The following is a 22,112-nucleotide window of genomic DNA, read 5'->3' as shown; positions in this document are numbered from 1 at the left end:
AGTATATTCATGTGATGTATTCTCTGTTGAAAACAGAACGCTGAGGTAGCATCTAACTCTGGTTAAACCATTGAAAGTGGAGGATCACTGAACGCTGTAAAAACAGGATTTAGAAAGTGAAAGACAGTGTAGTCTGATGGTAAAGGCAGAGGGGCAGGGTTTCTCAGTAAGCAGTGAGTGCAGTGAGCGGGAATTAAATGTCTTACGTGACATTACAAAAATAGCAACATGTAGAAATAAAACTGAAAGAAAACTGAAGAAATCCAACGGCACCAAACCACATTTGGTTGAAGTGTGTGGTGTGTATAACCTCGCAACCAAAAAAAAAATATCCCCTGAAGAAGAGCTGTGTTGGCAAACAACCAAAATGGCAACATATAGTCAGACTGTATGTTTTCTAAATGGGTACACTTCTATTACTTTGAGATTATCAGTTAAAAGGATAAGAGCGTAATAGATCAGTTAATGTATTGGGAGGCTGAGGGAAGTCACTACTGTGAGAAATAGTACTGATCAGACTTTGATCCTTCGTCTGCCTGCCCATCCCTGTGTCAACTTGATTATTACAAAAAGTCTTGAAGGGAGAGGTGGGTCCTATTCTTACATGTTTTGGTGAGTAAATTATTCATACTCACCAAAAGGTTTGGAACCAGTCCAGGAGATCACCTCAGCTGGCAGCTGCAACAAACTTCACCTTTGGGGCAACTCCGACCGTCAGTTACTAGGGTTGGGTGCAGCTGGCTTTATAACTCACTCTCCATACTCTCTCTGTAATAACAAAAATTTGCAGTTGTAAAATATAAAATGCCAAATCGATATAAAACAGGCATTTCTTTAAAGGAGGAAGCTGTTCGAAGACCTGGAAGCGGCTACTCTACTCTGTGGACTTTCCACCACCTGGATAACTGGACTAAAATGTGAAACTGATGGAATATCAGCACAGCACCGGACCGGATATAAACATAACTGTCAAATGGAGCATTAGTGTAACAGAAGAGGGCAGCGATACACTGTTGCAGCATCTCATCAGCCTTTTCCAAAGTAGAAGAAATAGCACCAGCATTGTCTGTTATGTTGTTGTCGTCAGCACTATTGCAGTGCTTGCATACTATAGTATCTGCCAGTAAATACTATGCAATTCGAGTACAGTCGGAGTCATACTAAGGTTTCAGACATAGTAAAAAATGCTAAGATAACGTCAATACAAGAAGGTGGAAAAAGCCTCCGACAAAAACTCCTCCATCTAGCTATTAATTACATAGAGATGTCGATAAAGTTGTCGATGCCCCACTTAAGGTTTAGCCCTTCATGAAAGGGTTTAACTCTCCATTAATGTCTCGTTTGATTTATTGTGAAGTGGTACTCGGTACTGACATAGTTGGGTCAGTACCCTTAAAAGAACAGATTTGGTACCCAACCCTTAAAGTTGCATCCACTTAAACTGCTGTTAAAGTTGTTATTCTAAGTGTCTGACAACAGTCGACAAATAGAGATAAACCTTTCTGTTAATGAGATCCTTTTAGTTAGCAGACACACAAGTATCGCTCAAATACAAGTCTCACTCTGAAATCTCGGGAGGTGAGTTCTTACAGTTGTTGCTTCATAGACTTCCATTAAACAGTCAGCCATGACAGTTCCTATGAACGCCTTTCTCCAACTCTGACTCAAGTTTCCACCATCGTCTTCCTGAACGACTCATATCTTGTGATTTCTAACAAGACTAGTGTTTTTGGTGAAAAAATAATGTTACTGTTTAACAAAAAGTTCTATCTGTGGGAATGGTTTCTGTAATGTTGTCAGACACTTTAAGTGGACGTAACTTTGACGATTGGAGTTGCCCCTATGGATTAGAAAGCTGCTGTGTTGTAGCTGCCAGCTGAGGTGATCTACTCGACTATCATTTATACACAAACATATGGAAATATAGGGCCCAGTATTGGAACTTCTATCATCCTCACACTATTGTAATATAACTGGGTATACATATTACATAGCCTATATGTGATATATATGTATATGTATACATATATAATACATAGTTGTAACCACTGCATGTGAACACATGAACAGGAGAGCCTTCATTAGGCTGTACAGTATCGCCCCCCACTAGATTTGTAATGAACTGCAATAAACTTGAGCTTCTGTACTTTGATTATGAAACATCACTGCCCTCTTCATTTTATAATGCCTAGTCGTACTTGTGCAGTTATTTTGGTGAAAGTAACACAAAAGTGGCAAAATCAGTAACACATTACACAGACAGTAAGGTAACTTGACTTCACAGGAGAGTAACTAGTAATATGTCATCCATTACAATTTGGAAACATCTTGTCCAACACTGGTTATGATACCTGTAGCTATCTAACTATAAATGATTGTAATGTGACAGGCTGCATGAGAATACATCAAAAATGGAGTAAACAAACATGAGAATAAGGTAACTGTACATGGCACACAATGTACTGTACACGTTTTTATTTGAAATCTTTTTATAAATGTAGATAATTACATCTGTATGACCTTGTAATAATGATATCTGATGCTTGTAAACTTTAAAGGTATTTAATTACTATTATTATAATGATAATAATAATTGTTATTATTATTATTATCATTATTATTATTATTAGACAGTAAAGCAAATCATTTCAAGTTCAAACACTTGATGTTTGAAGGCTAAATCCAGCCATAATAGTGCGAATGACATCAATGAATGAATGAATGAAGTGTGTCATACACACAGACACACACGTACACACAGACAGACACGCACGCACGCACACTCTCTCTCTCTCTCTCTCTCTCTCTCTCTCTCTCTCTCTCAGTGTGTCTCTCTCGCTCTGCCATTGGTTCGTCCCGTCGCCCCGCCCTAGCAGGCCGGCTGGACACCTTTAATAACGCATGAACCCGAGCAGCCGCCAAGAGAAGAGGAGACAGAACGCGAGTGACGCCGGTACCGCTGCTGAACCGGAGACAAGTTGCCCCCCGCCCCCCTTCATGAGAGAAGAGAAAACGAGTAACATCACAGGGGCACACAAGATAAGAGACACAAGAAGGGAGGACTGCAGAAGAAAGCAAATAAAGGATCACATTATACCGGCAAACAGTGCTGCTGTAGCCTCACACACACACACACACACGCACGTACGCACACACACACCGTCATGCTGTGGGATCAATGAGCGTAAAGAGAGACACCGGTGCGTAAAGTTGGCGAGTTGGTGTGCACGTCCTCCCCTCCCACTGTCAACATCATTACTGCTGTGCTCCGGGCTCCCGGCTCCAGACTGGATTTTAGAACCCGACCGTAGAGTCTTTGTCTGCGGATGAGCGAGGCTTGTTGGATGGTACGGTGACCAGCGGAGACACTGGAACAGACGAGCCACATGCGTGTGGACGATATGGATTTGCTTTTGCTACAGCCAAAATTTGCCGCGGTTTTTTAAAAATATTAATTTTTTTGACTGTGTGAGTGTTTTTATTTGATTTTATTTATTTTAAATATTGTTCGATTTTTTTTTTGACTATTAAACGACCGCAGAGATTTCAAGACTCATCGTGCGGAATTACAACCATGAACTTTGTTGTCAGTTTGGTACAAATCCTTTTGGCAGCGGTTCTTCATCTTCCCTCAGTAAAGGTGAGTGTGTGACTTTCTGTGCTGGCTGATAGTAATAATAATTACACAGGGGCGTCTGTTGTCTGTCACACGTGCTTTTTCTGTCCTGATTTCATGTCAGATCCTGGTGTAATGATTTTAAGAGTTGCGCTACAAAACAATGTGCTCCCATCCTGCGGGAATACACATGCGAGATAAATGTTCACTGCCTCCTGTTTGACCGTGTGGATGAACTATCAGCACTCTCTTTCTGTTTGCACCCGAAAGCCTTCAGCTCACTTTTGTTCGTTTTGTTGAATGCCCTTCTTTTCTTTGCAAAGCCAGAATCTGTTGAAAAAATCATTTCGTTAAAGATGTGTTTGAAAGTGTTGGATAAATAAGTATGAGGAGCTTCTTTTGATTCTCTAGGACTCATCGTTGTGCCATATATTTTGTTCCCCGTCAGGTAGGGTGCTAAATTAAATAGAAATAAAGCTCAAACTAAGTTTGGCCACGTCCCACTAAGCTGGGTGTTATAGACAGCGCGAATAAATCCTACAAGTGTAACTTTAATTAGGCCTAAATAAAAGCTGCTTGTTGGATTACCTGTATGACGAATGAAATAGAAACTGATAAGATCTCCTAAAACCTTGTTAGTCATTATTAAATCTGTGCCTGCTTAGTATTTTCGAAGAATGTGGATTAAACTGCGCGGTTTGTGAATGGAGTTCTGCGCGGCTCGCCTCGCTGAGCAGCTGTGTGTGGTGGAGCTGCTCCTCAGCCTCGGGCTTTTAGTGCCGCTCTGTTTGGTTCTCACGGTGATCCGGAGTGTGTGGAAGCTGAGACCCGGTTTCTCCTGTCCTGCCGCCCTGTAGGATGCCCACCTCGTTCCCACACAGGCCGACCCGCTTTCTCACGCAACATCTCCGCCAGTTACAACAGCCACGTAAGGTGAGCGCAGCGCAGAGCCGAGCAGCAGCGTTGTCACGTCACCTTCACATCACAACAAAGGCCCGCGGGTCCTTTCAAAATAAAACGAAGCGCGTCCAACCGATTTCAAATAATTGCGTTTGTATAAAAACAAATAAAGAAAATCTTGGAGTTGTAAGTGACATGTCATAGCAAACTTCCACATACTTAAGACATCGAGTGTACCCTGTTTTACATGAACTGTGATGGACACTTCTTTGTTTTCATCCTGAAATGATTAAAAACATGAAAGCATTGATATGTCAGCATGAGCAGACGTACCTGACTGCAGATAGGCGTGTGTCATTTTAGTATACTAATTTATTAATCAACATACATTACGTTGAGCTGTTTGAGCAACAGGCTGCCATGCTTTTATTTTGAAGGAGGTTAGCCTCACTCCTCAGGTGTGGTTTGTAGCTTGACTGCACTGTATAACAAGCAGAGGATGAAGAGCAAAGCTCATAACAACCAGGTTTTAGTATGTGACACCTCTCTCCCCTTTGTTCTTAATGATCCTGACTGATAGCTGTTGTCATGGTGCCAGCAGACAGATTACTCTGCTGCCCTGTGGATCACATTTTGATGTAATAGCTGCCTGTAAAATGACACATTTACATACTTAAGCATACTCCAATGTGTACATAAATGGCTAATGAGAAAGATCATTTTCTATGGGTGGTGACAGTTTTATAGAGGCAGTGCTGCATGCAGAACTTAACAAGTGCTCTGATGTGAATCTCTTACAGACTGCCAGCATCAACAAGGGAGTGGAGAAGAGTAAAAATGAAGGTAAGTTTTCTGTCTCTAACAGAGCTGTCTAATTTCAATACTTCTTCTTTGCCTCTCTGTGCAGGCCAGATGACCATAGGGCCACCTGGTGGACATGTGATGAACATTTGAACTCAGACTTACTTTGTTTCTATTAAAAGTTTGAAGCTTTGGCATGTGTAGGGGGTATTTGTTTCTCAGTATGAATCGAGGAGTGTCTTTTCTGTACAGAGCAGACTGCAATTAAAGCTCCCAGCAGTGAACCTGGGACTTTGAGTCACCATAAAAGTGGTGCAGATTTTAAAACAAGAGTTAATGTGAGAGATCAAGGATCAATCAAGGCCTGTACAATGACTCACAGTTGCTACGTTTTTGCTTTTCTGTTTTTTTTCCCACCAATCTGTGGTCCAAGAACACAGTCACTACATGAAGACAGGCAGCCTTGGTTCAATGCCATACTCATGTTTGTTTGACAGTGACTCTGTTGTGTTGAGGCCAAGGTTGGACCTGCTGGTTGGTGATGGATGGAGACACATATTAGACACAAACAGCATCAGTGGACAAGGTGTGTGGTTGGCTTTAGTGTTTGTAGAGGGAAATAATAAGGAATTCTGCCATCTGCCTGCTGCTGACCTTCACACACCCTCCCTGTCAGAGATCACACCACCTGTCAAAAGCTGTCATATACATTAAGATAAGACTGTGGCCTGATTACTCCTGGTGGGGAGCTTTGAACCATTATTAACTAAAGTCCACTTTAGCAGAGACAGATATCAGTTCCTACAAAAGATGTGAAAACAAGTCACAAATAAAGAGTTTCATTTTTTAGGCTGAGTAATTTCCTGGTCAGTGTAGCCTTTAACAAACAGGATTTATAGTGGTTAATTCATCCACATTTGTGTATTAATATGGAACTTCATCATCATGTGATAATAATGAAGAACATGAGATGCAGTTGAAAATCCAGAGAAACTGGAGATAAGACTTTTCTTTTCAAAACCACATGGAGTTTTAAGACACAATGCTTGATACACACACACACACAATACCTGTTAGTAGATGCGTTCATCGTTAGTTTGGGTCTTGTCATTAGATATGCTGACGATAAGACTTGTATAAAGTATGAACTGACTTCTTAGAAGGATGATGTAAGACAGAGCAAATCTTTGCAACCTTGGTTAGGAGGTAGAACCAGTTGAGTGTGTTAATCTGAGGCTGTTGTCTGCTGACAGTCCCGTGAACAAAATCCACCAAGCCAGTCTCAGCAGCGATCTCCGAACTTGTCTGACAATTAAGCCTTTGAAGGGAATGGCCAATGTTTCAGGGCTTCTGGTGTACAAGCCAGCAGATCCATTATCCGGATATCTGGCTGACGGATGCGATTAGCAACTTGAGACAAAAGAATGGAGTTTATAATCTCTATGAACAGATATCTACATTATATGCAGATGGATAAAAATAAGACAGTTAAAAGCTAAGTAATTGTCAGATTATAGCTGGTGTTTCTGAGATTACATTTCAGCCACTATGTTCTGCTTCATGGACCGTTTACCTGCATGCAACTAAAGCACTCTCAACGTGAATAGTCAATACTAATCAGACTAAAAAAGGAACCAGAAGGCTTCCAATGCCAACATCTTGACCCTTGTGTATATATTCTATTCACATACAGATATCTGTCTATAGAAATGATCTCGCCAGCAGCTCTGTGTCCTAGAGCAGGTGCTAGTGTTTTAGCTGCACATGTCTGCTGGCCAGGTCACCCTGGAGCCAAAACTGTGGAGCCATTCATAATCGAGCTGGAGTGATACGTGGCGCTGCAAATTTTGTTAAAAGATCACATGTGGTCCATTAAGTGACATAATACAGTTTCCCTCTGACTACAGCTGGTCAACCCCCAGGACAGCATGGTTGCAATCCTGCATCAAAGACAAATTAAAGTCACAAGGATCCATCTGTGTATAATTTGTATAATTTTGAAAATATAATCATAAAGCTAATTGACTAACAGTCAGTGCAGCATGAGTCCAGAGGCAGAGCCTCCACAGGGTGGGCTTCCTGGGGTCACATGTCAGAGGTGAACCCTGGCGCCACAGTGCTTGAGGTCATGGGTCCTCTGACAAACCAGGGGTCAGGAGTTAGCCAGGGGTTGCTGGGAACCGACTCTGATGGAGTGTGGGATGGTTTATTCTTGGCTGCACAGGAGATGGAAATACAGAGAGGGCTGGTGGGTCCCATAGGTAGCTTACTTAAGTCCTGAGCCTTGTTTTATAGCTATCTATCTAACATTATCATAAAAACTCAACTTTCTGTTGTTGATCTCAGAATATAACATGATGCTTGGTGTTATTTGTATCACAATTTTTGTCAAAATATTGCTGCTACATATTCTATATCATTTAATTCTGAGGTGACACAGTCATATGATGAATTGTGTGGGTCTGCTTTAGTGTCATCATTGCCACTGAAATAATCCCCAATATGTCTGTTGTATTAGCTTTGGTACTCTGTTGTCACATGGTCATACATCCTGTATTGTTTACTCCTGTTGCTTGCAGTTTTTGGTTATGTTAAAATTTAACGTGCACGGTTTGGTCAAGTTTTAATCTCTGACTTTTTGGATGCAGAACTGGAACAGTTAAGATTGTCACTGGCACAAATAGGTCATGGTTGCTGATCAGGACACAGACCTTTTTTTCGGTTCGCTTGCTGAGCTTGTCTTCTCGTTGATATCTGAATGTTTAAAGAGACAGGAAGCTGGGCTTGATAAATATCCAGTATTACATAAAACTCCTCCAATCTCTTTTCTCACTGGTTATAAGGATAACGGCAGCAATGAAAAGTTGATCGATCTTCTTTTCTTTTTTCAGTCATCCCTCTCACGGAAGTCATCACCAAGAGTATGTGTAAGCCCAGGGAGGTGCTGGTGGACATCTTCCAGGAGTATCCGGAGGACACAGAACACACCTATGTCCCTTCCTGCGTGGTCCTTAACCGCTGTGGAGGGTGCTGCAATGACGAAGCGATGGAGTGTGTACCCACGGAAAACAACAACGTCACATTGCAGGTGAGCCCAGGTCCCGTTTAACTTAAGTGATGAAAACAAAAAGACAGCTAAATCATCCTTAGAGAACAACTGGACTTTATTCTAGCACTTTTAAGACCGTGGCACACCGGACTGGTCGGTGAGCGTCTTTGGCTCCAGTTATTGTGGTGTCACTGTTTAAATGTGCCCTAGCAGTTTGCTTAGTTGTTGCAGAGATGGCCTAGTTGACATGCCATAATTTAAGTATGATATTCAATGTTATCATGTTACGGATTTTCCATACCTGGGTCACATAATGACAACTGAGCCATCTCCACCCACCAATGAAGACCATGAAATGGGGAGTTGCAGAAGAAGAAGCTGGTAAATTGGACAACACAAATTAGTAGCTTGTGTTCCAGCAGGTAGTGTTGGCACTGCCGCTCTTTGTAATGACATGCATTATAAAAAGGGGTTGTCAGGCCAAGCTTTGTTTTGAGCATTTTTTGGATTGTCTGACAGACACGCAGCTTCTCCATCCAGAAGCAGAGCAGAGAAAGTGAAGCGGCGAGGCATGGCATGTCAGATATGTTGTTTACCCCAGCAAACTGTGTGTTAGTGCTGCCATAAAAAGGTCAGAGCCTTCCTGCCCTCTGACAACGCCTGCTGTTTGCAATGGATGTTGGCTGCAGAAGTGCAAAGACATACAGGAAGACAGACAGTTCACTTCTTGGGGCTGTTTGGTTACAGAGCGGTCAGGGCCATAGTGTGTAGACTGTTGGTTACAAAAAGTAAATGGTAGTGGACTGTCACATATAGCACTGCTCTAGTCTTAGCGACCCCTCAAAGCATTTTACATCACAAGCAGTTTGGCGTTCAGTATGTTGCCCAGGAATACTTGGACACGTAGACTGCAGGGATCTTCTGATTGTTTAACGACTGCTCTACCGCCTGAGCCACAGCAACCCCGATGAAAAAGTGCTGTTACTGTTGTTTTAAGTTAACCTTGCCTTGTTATGTCCTCTGTTTCTCTTCAAGGTATTGCGGTTTAGACCAATGATAACGCAACATACCATCCACCTAAGTTTCACAGAGCATACAAAATGTGAATGCAGGTAAGAGACGAGACCTTGAGCTCACATTCTGTAGCACACAGAAACAGTGATGATGGAATTAAAGCAAAAACCTAAATCATTGTTCTCTTTTTTCATTTCAGATTAAAGTCAGACATTCAAGCAAAGAAAGAATAGTAAGTACGTGTTCTCTGTTTTTTCTGTTTTTTGTCTGTTCTAAATGATTGGGGGTGGGGTGGGGTGGGTTAAGGCTGTTACGGTGGCAGCCTGGGATACACATTTTCATCAGTATTTGGACCTGATGGTCCTGAGAGTAATGGGGGTGGGGTAAGGCGGGCCAAATCAGTCCTATGAGACATCATGTTTTGAGGTACAGAGTAGGCTACATAGGGCCTTCAGATCCTATCTTCCACCTATCTTTACAGGGCTCTAACACTCTGAGCATGTTCTTTTATGGCACAAGGTTTAGTGCTTTATGGTGTAACAGAGTGATTGAGGTGTAGCCGGCTGGCTTCAGACCACCCGCTGCTGTCTGCTCTCTGACTCCAGTTGCACAAACCCGACCCTCGGCCCTCGGCTACTTCTCCAGTCTAATCATAGCAACAGGTGTCATGCAGTTAACCTATTTTTATTTTTAGTGGTGTAAATAGAGGATGAGCTCGGGGACGAGCTGAGGTGTCGGAGATGGTTGTGAGAACTCAGCGCTGTCACACTGTGTGTGTGTTTGACGTATGCCTGCATGTGGTTTGTGTGTTGAGGCTTCTCAGTGGTGGGTCAGGTTGTTTAATTGGATAAGAGGAGTGCGTGTGTGCTGAACTGTGCCTTGGCGGGTTAAAACCTGATGGATTGGTGGAGGAAAGATGGGATCATGTTGGCTAAAGTCAAACCCGTTTGTCACAGGGCTGAAGTGAGCTGAGCTCTGTCCAGCCTTGTTGGATGTCTGCCTGTCACTGTGCACGTAGGCAGCTAGTTAACCCTGCGGCGGGGTGGAGTGGCGCCGCTACAAAGAGGATGTGCTCATTCATGCAGTCGGATACAGGAAGATATATCCAGATACACCTGGCTCAGTCCCATATTGTGGATCAATATCCACCCCTGCTAATGGGGAGACTAAATTAGAGCAGATATTCTGTTGGTGTTTGGCTTTATTAATTATTGACTGACCCCTGCATGGTTGTAACTGCACCTGCTTCATTTTACTGCTCCGTAAATTTCATGGTAAGAAGGTGGTAATTACCAAGCAACATATTTGAAATTTCATTGAAATTATCCCAACAATTATTTGAAATGAACCCAGCATTAGTTAATAATAGTATTCTGCTATTTTGAATATGCAGTGAATAAATAGCTGGTCATTTCTTTAATACATTGCCAGGAAACGTCCAACCTGTTTCTGCTTAACTTCCACTCAGCAGGCCCCTAAACTGAAGTGAGTTGTCGCAGCTTAATTTCCAACTGTTTTTTTCCAAACCTCTGCAGGTCGATTCACTGATGCAGATATTTCAACCTCTTACATTCTCACCACTTCAACAATTAACAATCAGGCTCTCTCTCCCCTTCTCTCTCTCTCCTTCTCTCTCTCTCTCTCTCTCTCTCTCTCTCTCTCTCTCACTCACTCACTCACTCACTCACTCACTCGCACACACACACACACACACACACACACACACACACACACACACACACACACACACACACAGTTATGATACAAAGGTGCTTTCCAGTGACTGATTTGTTTGCTGATGTATTGTTGTCTCAAAATATTTAACATTTAACTTGAGTGGTTTGAAAACATTATTAGGTCTCAATTAAGGAATAGACTTTTAAAATGGGAAATAAGCAAATGTATTCTCGATTATGAAAGTTTATTATTCAAAGTTGGACAGATGTGCTGAAATGATAGAAATAGGTAAGAATGTAAACGCTTAAAAATGTGTACAATTTACTGACATGTGGACGTGAAGCAGAGACCAGCTGGAAGTTTCCTGGAAATTAGTAGTTGTAATTAGCAGCTATTTAATAACTGCTTATATAGCAGAATATTATATTCAAATACATTTTAAATATGTTAGTTGGTAATTACCAACTCCTTACCATGATACATGTGACCTGTCAAATGAAGTGATTGTCAGGGTTAGGCTAGCAGCACCAGCAGGATTGTTGAGATGTGACTGTCTCATGGGATCTCTCTTGAAGGTTGATACCAAAGAACTGGGTATCTTTGAAATGATCCTTTTGTACTCAGGTTTCATTTGTTATCTGCGCCCTATTCGGTATCAACTACAGCAACAACATTCACTCCATTTCTATGTCAAAATGAAGCTGCCATGGCGTTTCTCTGAGGAATGGTTATCTTTAAGGCTGTCTGCTGGTCTGTAGCGCGCTGCACTGATAAGTGCTTCTACTTTCTGTTGGTGTCTGTCTGTGGCTGTTTATCTGTTGCCATGTTTCCTTTTGTTTTAGCTGATAGATGGTTACAGCAGCTACAGTCCAGAATGAAAGTGCAGAAGTACTGACACGTGGTGTGTCATCGAGACCTTGAGAGGTTCATTGATAAATGTTGCTTTGGGTTACTCTGCTGTTGTTTTCATACAAGAGTTCTAGAGGGAGATACAGAATTGATCGTGTGTTGGATATGTGCTGTGCAAAGGCTAAATCAGTTCTATGAGACAAAGCATAGTTCCTTGTTACACCAAAGCAACTACCCTTATATATCAAGTTCTGGCCTTGTTGTGTCTCTGGTGTGACCTTCTATCTCATAAGCTGAACGCTGGAACAGATATTGCAGCAACTATAGTGTCTACCTCAACTTCAAAATATTAGATGTCAATTATTCATCTTTGTGTGCCTCCTATGGGACATATCCTGGAATGACCTTCTGCTGTTGCTACTTTCAATATTTTGTTGAAAGCACAAAATACAAACAATGTACAAAGTTGAATTGAGACCACATTAAAGACTGTAAAATTACACACCTTACAGCCTTAAAATGACCGTACAGCCGCTCCTCAGACCACTACACAAGACAAGTGCATCTACAGTTAAAGATGCACCTTCTAGCAGGTAGCCCTGTTCTAATGGAGATGCAAAGCCTTGACACACTGGGCTGATGGCTGAGTCAAACAGAGCAGAGTCAGGCCGGCAGATGTAATGGAAAGACGCTATTTGTTGCAAAATTTCCTGCTAACTGCTGGTATTGATGGCCATTAGCTTGTTAGCTCGGTTAGCAGTCTTAGGGTGCTGGGAGCCAAACCTAACAAGAACACCATGTTGGTACTGTGTTCCCTGACGTCAAACTGGCCTCTGTCTTCTCGGGTGCTGTGGTGTTCTGTGCTGAAGGGACCATAAAGCACATTCAGTGCTACTGGCTACTGAAAACACCAATCAATATCTGTGACAAGTTCCTCCTTAGCTGCCTGTTGTTACAGTGAAACACGTAGCTATGCTGAAGCAAACACCACACCACAAGCTGATCTGTGGGAACTTTAAAACATTTCGTTGACACCTACAAGTGTGAGATGATGTCACCGTTGAAGATTCATTCATTTTCAGAAAGTGTGTGATTGTTCTTTTAATCAGACTCGCCTTGTGATTAACACGTGGAGCATCAAACATATGTGATGCCAGAGTTGGTGCATTAGTCTAATATTTGGAACATCACCTCCCAGCCACACATCCTGTCCTGTGTGTACACAAATGCACATATTGTCTTTGCAAAGCCTTCTCAGTGAGTGGTGGGTTTGAGGGGGGGTGTTGCATGAGTGTCTGTGTCTGCTCTTCCTGCAGAATTCGCTCTGTAGCTTAGATCTCTCTCTGTCTCTCCCTTTTTGCTTCCCTTGCAGCCACTGTGCTCCTTGCTCAGAGAGAAGAAAGCGCTTGTTTGTGCAGGACCCTCTCACCTGTAAATGCTCCTGCAAATTCACACAATTAGACTGCCAGTCCAGGCAACTTGAATTAAACGAAAGAACTTGCAGGTTTGTTTGCCATCCATACACGATAAACAACACGCCTTGAACCCTCTTTTTTATGCCACCGCTCACCCCATCTCTCCACCCATCTCTGTGCAGATGGATTTCCTGCATGCTTCTCCCTGCTTTGTGATGTTGTCTTGGTGTTTGTCGATGAGAACTTTGCAGCTCCGTGCTTCTCTGTGCTTGCATTGTCTCTTGTTAGATTCAACAGTCTCATCAGATTGAGGCGGTGACACTATTATTTAGCTCAAACTGGAAACATTGCCAACATTCACTAGAGACTCCCACACCCACACATTCCATTTATGTGTAATCTCCACAATGATGTTGCCATTCGTCTATCTCTTCCATCATCACAAGATGTTGTTGAGTGAAGCTATATAGAGGCTTTTGAAAGGGTTCATGAGCCTGAGAGGATTTAAAATCGTCCTAGCCTGTAGAGGAGCGTGTAAACCTTTAAAGGGTTGATTGAGCAATATTTTCTCACTTACCTCTGGTGGTAACTGGCTTTCCAGACATGCTTGGTTTTATTGATCCAGGTCCAAGATACACACTTACTGTTACCCCTAAATGAATGCACTGAAAACTGCCACCAGCAACGTTTGTGTGAATCAGTTGTTTCCGCATTATTCATAAGAATCCACAGACATCACTGTGAGCAGTGTTCACTGAGACTGTTCTTTCAGTAGAAAGTAGTTCCTGTGAAAGCTTCAATTAAAAATCATTTTTCAGGACATCCTGATAAACAAATTGCAAAAGGAACAGTTCACCCAAGATTAAAAAAAAGTGTCATCATCATCTCCTACCCCACTGCTGATGGAAAGTCAGGTGAAGTTTCGTAGTCCACAAAACAATTCTGGAAAAAAGAAAAACAAATGTTTTGAATCAAGTCTCCAGCTACTTCAGTTGTAGCTGTAACTCTGTCTTGCTGTGAAGCTCCAGAAATGTTTTGTGGACTACGAGACTTCACCTGACTTTATATCAGCAGGATGGTAACTAGCTGACGACTAGACTATTTTTCTTTTTTTGGGTGAACTTTTCCTTTCAGGTGCATGTCACATGTCTCTCTCCCCCTGTTTCCTGTCATGCTATTGACCTCTATGGTATTAGGAGGAAGGCAGAACCCCCAGAGACAGGCATCTGGATAAATACAAACAACATTTGAGAGTGAATGTTAATTTCAGATGCAGAAATTACCAACCTGACAAAAATGCTCCCAGAGCTGTAACGGTCTTTATCAGTACTCTTTACTGAGCAAATCTTATTTGCTGAAGAAGACCATGTGCTCAAATGTTTTTAGGGGAGAGTTAGTTAGTAAACCTTCAGTTTAGAACTTTTTTCCAAACTTTGTATGGCCAGATACCAGCAGAAGGAACTGGAACAGAACATTAAAACCACTGACAGCTGAAGCCAATAACATTGATCATCTTGTTACAATGCAACATTCTGCAGGGAAACCTTGGGCCCTGACATTCATGTGGATGCCACTTGAGGCGAACCACCCACACTAACATTGTCGCAGTTTAATGGTACCAGTGCTCCCTGATGACCGAGCATCCACATGAATGCCAGAACACAAAGTTCCTCCAGAAGAACATGGCATTGTAACGGGATGATCACTGTTATTCACTTCATATACCAGTGGTTTTAATGTTATGGCTGATCGGTCTTTCATTCGTTTTTTGAAAGGACAAAAGCCACCAGTTTGGAAATACAAGTTTTCACATGTCAGTGATTTTATCTATCTATGAAGGGAACGTCATCTTGTTTTGTTTCCAGCAGGCAATGAGTCAAAAAAGACCTCACATATTAGCATAGACAGGGGTTTTCATGATCATTCATTTGTTTGCCGGTGCTTGAATACAGAGATAGTGTTCATGCTGCATGTCACATTTACTGCCTCTTACTCATGTGTTGTTCTTTCAGTAAAAAAAATGTTACTAATGAGTGGAGTGAGACTTATCGCAATGAACGTGCAGCACATAGCCAAATAGAGGGGTGCTGGGACTGCTGCCTCTAGTTAACTAAGCTGTGTTTCATGACCTCTCCTGACCCAGCCACTTCCATGACCTCTGACCCCCCCGGGGACCCCCCACACTGTTGTGGATTTAGAGAGCCACACACTTCTGGGTGAGGTGACCACTCACATGATTCCAATTGGCTGCTCAGTGCTCAGGAGAGAGAGTGGAGGGGACCTAAGGGTGGGGGGTCTCTGGAACTAGGGTTAGGTGTCTGTTCACCCCCACCACTGCACCTAATCCCACCCCCCAATTCCAGCCCCTCTGAATCCTGAACCACCACAGTCGTAGTGACGTGAGGGTTGAATAAATTGTTCATGTTTCAGAAATCTTAAGCTCGAAAAGTACATTTCATACACAGCCGAAAAAGTACAAGGAGGTGGAAACTGGCCCACAACCCCCAGCCCCCCTCACTACCCGCCCTCTGCTCTCTGTTTTGCCCCGTCTTTAAATCATCCCCTTTTTGCATGGAACCAGTTTGCTGCTTGTCACTCATCCAGATTTTCATCTTGTCCTCCACAGATGTGACAAACCGAGGAGATGAGACCAGCAACACTGTTATGAAGGAATTCTTTTCTTGGCACAGCACTTTGAAACCTGAGGATGCATTCCCTGCAAGGACACGAAATGACAACGCAAGACAGGACATTCTGGATGCAGATCTTGCCACAGTCTATTTTCCACCTAAAGATATTAATATATATGTACATATACAATAAGTACATCGACAATGTGTATTGCTGCTACATGAAAAGACACTATTTAAAGAGAAACGAGTGCGCCACTGGCGTGTGAATGGGAAATGTTTCAGTGGCGTTCTGCCCATGGGTAGAACTGGTACAAGAAATCTTTTATTTTATGTAACACTTCACTGGATGCTGGTCTGCTGTGGATATGAATATCGTAATATTTCTAAGTAAGAAAAACTGGTGACCACAACTTCATTGAGCGGTGCAGCAGAAGCCAAACTCGCCTCTGAAATCTGACAGAAGAGTCTGAGAAGAGACAGAGGGAGGACAAGGAGGTGGAGGTGGAGGAACGCCTGTTGTACTTGAACTGAATGGCAGGTCCAAGAACTGTTTCCCTCTGTGACATGATGTGAAGAATCCAGCTGGTGTGAGAAGACACCTAAAAAGTGACTGTGGACGCAGGTTACATACCGTGGTGACGGATAATGTGAAGATGACCTTCTTTCCTCGTGGAAGGGTTATGTGACGATGGCAAGAACTGGACTAAAGGTTAGCTAATGGTGAAGTTCTGCCGAGTAAAAAGATGTTTGATTTGGGTTAGGGTTAGGCCTATCCTTCAGTGTGGGCAGTTTAATGTTGGAGCGAAGTTTCCTTCAGGGTTTAAGGTAACAGACCACTACCTGTTTTTGGTCCTGAGTCCTTCATGTAACCCTTCCTTGGCGGGAAAACAGATTTTATTCTTCTTTTTGTGCACAGAGTTTATTTACATTTTGAGGTATATTGTTCCTTTCACCAAATGTCTTGAGACCAGGCTGTCTAAAGGGATATTGCTGTAGGTAAATACGGAGACAAGTAGTAATTAAATGAGCTGATGCAAGTTCAGATCAGCATCTCACTGTATAAATCCACAACCTTCCTTATTTCCTTATTTAATGGCTCTGTGTGTGTTCCAAAGAAATAGGCAGGCATCCACAACAGAGCAGTTTATCATAAACGATCTGTATATACTTACTAGATATCCCTTTGTCTAGCACACTACATCTAATTTATAGAATATGTTCAGTATTCTGTGCTCTGATATTTATATACAGTGTTATAGTTGTTTTTGTTTGTATTCCTCAACTGTTCTCAATCTGTCCAGAGATTGAATGGAGAACACGTGCGACTGTAGACTCCTTTTCTGTGGGAAAAAGGACTGATAGACAAAGCTTTGACATTCCTGATTTCAACTAAAGCTGTGTTACTCACCAGCCGGAGGGGGATCACGGTGGGCCTGTTGACCGATAGAAACCCCAGCCTGCGAAATATGCGTGCCTGATGCACCAACACAGGTGTTTTTCATTTTGGACTGGGGTGGTGGACATGTGGTTTTGCACTTGTGGGCCCGAAGACACGTCATATGGAGGACTGGAGGAGTGTCGTTGCTGCTGCTCAGCTCGAACCTAATTTAGTGAAGACTGTCCAATCAGACTGAGGCCTCTAGTCTCGGGGTGGCAGACGGCACAGTTTTTTCTGACTTCAACCCAGGCGCTAACATACTGTCCTCACTCATTAGTCATGCCCTTGAGATAATAACACATGGACAGGAATTAATCATTTGTGCTCTTGAATTAATAACTCATGTGCCTCAATGAAGAGTTTTCTTTCCCCTTATCTTCCTTTAGAGAACGAAACAATCCTAGAAAATACTAAGAAGGGATATCAAAAGTAAAACTTCAGTAATATCTAAAACATTCAAATTTTTCTCTTTTTTTTGATTTAGTGCACAATTCAAAGAAATACAAAAATAACAAGGATAACAAATAATATACAGTGCAGGAAGAGCACCCACTCTACATGAGAAAAGTCCTGTGTATGACCATTACAACCCTTCCTGTCTTAGACTATTCTCACTCTTTATACTCCTGCACTAGGGGGGCTTCAGGAAGTGACACTAGAGGGGTATTAAAAAGTGATCAGGCTTCCCCATTTGATGCCTCAGCGAGACTACAGGCTGCTACATCACAATTCAAATCCTTACATTGTTCACTGTTTATTCCACACAGCAGTGTGTGTGCAGCCAGCAGCCTAAGCTGGCCAACAGAGTAAACATGGAGTGCTGAACAACGCCCAATGTAAACTGCATGTCACTGTGACTGTTGACAGGACAAAGACAAGTGAAATGAATAACTTAATGATATTAATTTAAAGGGAATTAAGTAAATGAAAGGCACATCTGCACCAAAACACTCTTCTGTACACTAACTGAGCAACCACAACAACCTGACTTCAAATGATTCATTAAAAGGTTTGAACTGCTAAATGTTCAAACGTATACAGACGTACAGACGGATCAGTAATTCTAGACTCTTTTCCAACAGTGACACATTTTCCTATCACGCTTGCTACCTGTGTTCCTGTTAGTGCCAGCTGTTCCACTGCTGTTCATGTGAACTGACCTTCTGTGCTGCCGCCCTCAGACTAGAGGCCTGACACTGTGTTCACGTAGACTGGCTGCTGCCTCAGCACCCGTGCCTCTCCCGTCCTCTGCTGATGACAACATTCTATTTGTATTTAAATGACAGACTTTTCTTGAGTTTGTACAGCCACACATTTTTAGTATATTTTCACATTAATATATTTATTGTTGCTGTAAATGTTTTACAATAGTAATACTCTTTGTTGTTTTTAGTGTAACCATTAAAACATATTTATTTTGAAAATACATTGATTTTTCTTATTAAATGTCAACTAGTTTGAAAGCATATCTGTTCTGTGTGTAAATAATGGTGTCAGATAAATATGTTTCTCATCCTGGTAGATCATTAACAGACATGATGTGGCCTCCAGGCAGACCAACATCTGTGATCTTAGTCCGAACACAACACATACATTTGCATCAAGGATTGCAAGAAGGGTTTTCGTGGTGACAAAACGTTTCCACTGACTAATTAGTTTGTGGCAACACCGTTAACACCAAACCTAACATTTCCTACAGCTGCTGCTTCTAATTTAAAGAACTAAACTTATAAAACATACCTTTCATTTTGAAGTAGGCTAGTCAGAGGAAATGCTATGTACTGTCATCATCAAAAATGTCTCTACAGCAAACAACATTTTTGCCATTTCTTGACAGTGGATCAATGAAATGATATATATATATGTATATATATATATATATATATATATATATATCATTTCATGACTGAAGGGCTACACTTTTGTTTTCCATTTTGAATAAAGTTCCACTAGTTGCCATTGTTCTTAAGTGTATTTAAAGCTATTTAAAGCTATTATCATAAATCAATATTTAAGTCAAAGACGCATAAGAATCTCGGTAGTTATTTTTCTGGTCAATATTCTTTATAAACTATTTTTCCATTTAATGGACAATTGGTAGGATCTGGCCAGAATTTTAGGTTCAGACATTCATAAAAATGAACTAACATTTGTGTCAAAGACGTCTATGTTATGTGTTGCGTCGTGTTGTCTGAGGGAGTCTACTGGAGTTAGCATGCTAAGCAGTTAGCCCCAGCCGTCCTCATACCTGAAGAAGTGATAAGAATTCTGATAGCCCCCTCAGTTTCAGATGTAAAGGCAGCAAGTTCACTACTTTGTCTAATAAGTCAACAAAATAAACTCGCAAAATGTCAAGACAGGAAATATTTTAACAACTATTTTCCTTATAAACAGATAAATGCAACTGTACACCACCTGAATTCAAGTTTCTCTCTGTGACTGAACTAAGACGAGCTTAATCGCCTCGTTAACTCGTCATAAAACACACTTCATTCAAACTAAACCAAATAAAAGTCTTGGTTTGTCTTTCCACAATCACCTCTGGTTTGGTCCAAATAAATCCTCAAATCACATAATTCATAATTTGAGTGGAATAGCTTTGACACCCTTGAAGAATAGTTGACTCTGAACCAAATTTTATGTTTTACACTTTGTGCAAATGTTATGCTAACCCATCTTGTCAATGTCAAGACATTTTGCTGAATACAAGAACATTCTGACCTTATGATTGTGACGGTTACCAAAAATATTATTCTTTTCATTCTATAGCATTCGATAACCATCTATAGCTGTTTCACTTTGAATCAAGATGTCACTGCAGGAAAATTTAATGCTTAATGCCATGCTGCTGCTGGTGTGACTTCATGCTCACGACTCATTCTGTCCCTGAGGAAGACTTGGTTAACCAGCTTGGGTGGTTGATGAATAAGAGAAGTTTCCGGAATACCAACCATAGCTGTTATATAATGTGGTCTGGGAAATGCTTACACACTTCCTCTTTAATGTAAAAAAATGGATACATGGATGGAATTTGTTGAAATATCAAGGTAAGTAGATGAAAAATAATCATAGTGTCACTACTACAGAAAATGTACTTAGTCCCAATTAACTTTACAGTCTACTACAGTATGTGAGTGTGAAGTCAAAACCACATGTGATTCTACTGTGTTTTGATTCTTTCCTGATCTGTTGCATGCTGGGACGTTTTTTGTTTTTTTTCACCCCGTTTACTGTTTATTAAATTGTTTTCTCTTTTATGCACCATACATAGACATGCCTTTCATATGTCAGATCATTTGAATGACAGCTTTCCTCACTTCATTTATCAGAGGTCTGCCAGGTGAACTTAGGCTTAAGGTTTAAGAACTGGTGAACTTTGTTCCTGCTGCTGAATGACAGCTGACTGGAAAACATGTGAGAGTTTCTGCAACACGAATTCCTGAGTCAGGAGCCATAAAGACAACGTGGGAGTGCTTTGCCACCTCTGAGGTAGCACTTTCACAAAAGATTAGGAATGAATGATAAATACAAGTGTTGAAGCACTTCAGCATTGAATATCTGAGGCATAAATAAGACCCAGTAAGAGTGCTGAGTCCTTGTGCCGCTAAATACTCTAAAGAATGCTCAGAAGAATGATCTGATCGGTGATTACAGGGGTATTTAAAAAAATCAGGCCAACTTTGCCCTCATGTTAACTCGCAGAGTCTGAACTTTCAACTGCTCCCTCACTAATTCCAGAGTAAGCTGGGAACAAGATAGCTGTCATATCCTTTACTCAGAGAAATTTCAACTGGCATGCAGTACATTCTGAAGTGTTCAAGATACAGCTAGAGTTTAAAATGACTGATTGAATTACAAGAAAGAATAATGGTAAAGCTGTTATTCATAGTGACAGTCTCACAAAAGACTTTCTGACATGTTCACGATCTATTTTATAAGCTTATAATATGTAAATGTCTGGACTGCACCTACACAGTGCTATTCTACCATTCAGCCTCATTCAGACCAAATCAGACGTTGCCGCAAAAAACATGAGGGTCATGTGTTTAGGCTGCAGCAGTGCAGAGTATAGGGGCTGCTGGTAGGGGCGGGCGACACCACAAAATTTGGTTTCGATCCAATAGTATAGGGGTGGGAGGATCTATCCAAAAATATCGATACTACCTACACCACGTACTCCTTTTGCAGATCGATTCAAGCGTCAGTTGGATCGATACAAAGGGATCAGTTTCACTTTTCTACATTGTGCTCATTGATTTATATTTCATCAACAAGTAGAGCTTTAACCTTTTGAAATATACAATTATATTATAATTATCAATATTATATAAAACAACTTTTTTGTATGTATCCACTTTCACTTTACATTAATAAAATAAATATTTTATTTTTGTTATTTTGCCTTTAAAAGCCGTCCTGTGTTTTCATCATAAGTATTTGTATCATTATCAGCAATATTGACCTTGAATTACTTGGTATCAGATCAAAAACAAATTCTGTGGTATTGCCCACCCCTATCCGATATCAAGTAGTACAAGGCCAATATCAGATCAATATCGATACCTTTAATTAATAACCGTGCACATGGATTGTGAATCCGTGCGCACGGTTAGTGATTCCATTACAGTTTGATTGAGTTATTTATTTCACTGCCTGGATCTTCCCCGCCTCTGAAAAGACTCTGCCGGTGAACTGTCTGAGGGGTCTGGGTCTTTCATGT

At 41.4% G+C, this 22,112-nt stretch overlaps 1 protein-coding gene across 1 annotated transcript; it reads left to right on the top strand.

Moving 5' to 3' along the window:
- The first annotated feature begins 2,937 nt into the window (after positions 1 to 2,937).
- vegfaa (vascular endothelial growth factor Aa) lies at positions 2,938 to 18,820 on the top strand. Its single transcript, XM_084356533.1, has 7 exons — positions 2,938 to 3,640; positions 5,317 to 5,359; positions 8,209 to 8,405; positions 9,402 to 9,478; positions 9,580 to 9,612; positions 13,279 to 13,410; positions 15,948 to 18,820. Exons 1-7 carry the CDS (start codon positions 3,575 to 3,577, stop codon positions 15,967 to 15,969), a joined length of 570 nt encoding a protein of 189 aa, XP_084212659.1. The 5' UTR covers positions 2,938 to 3,574; the 3' UTR covers positions 15,970 to 18,820.
- Positions 18,821 to 22,112: the final 3,292 nt, after the last annotated feature.

This window comes from Pagrus pagrus (assembly GCF_965226575.1).
Source record: "Pagrus pagrus genome assembly, chromosome: 7".
In the NCBI taxonomy this organism is placed as follows: domain Eukaryota; kingdom Metazoa; phylum Chordata; class Actinopteri; order Spariformes; family Sparidae; genus Pagrus; species Pagrus pagrus.
This window is presented reverse-complemented; position numbering and strand designations above follow the sequence as displayed.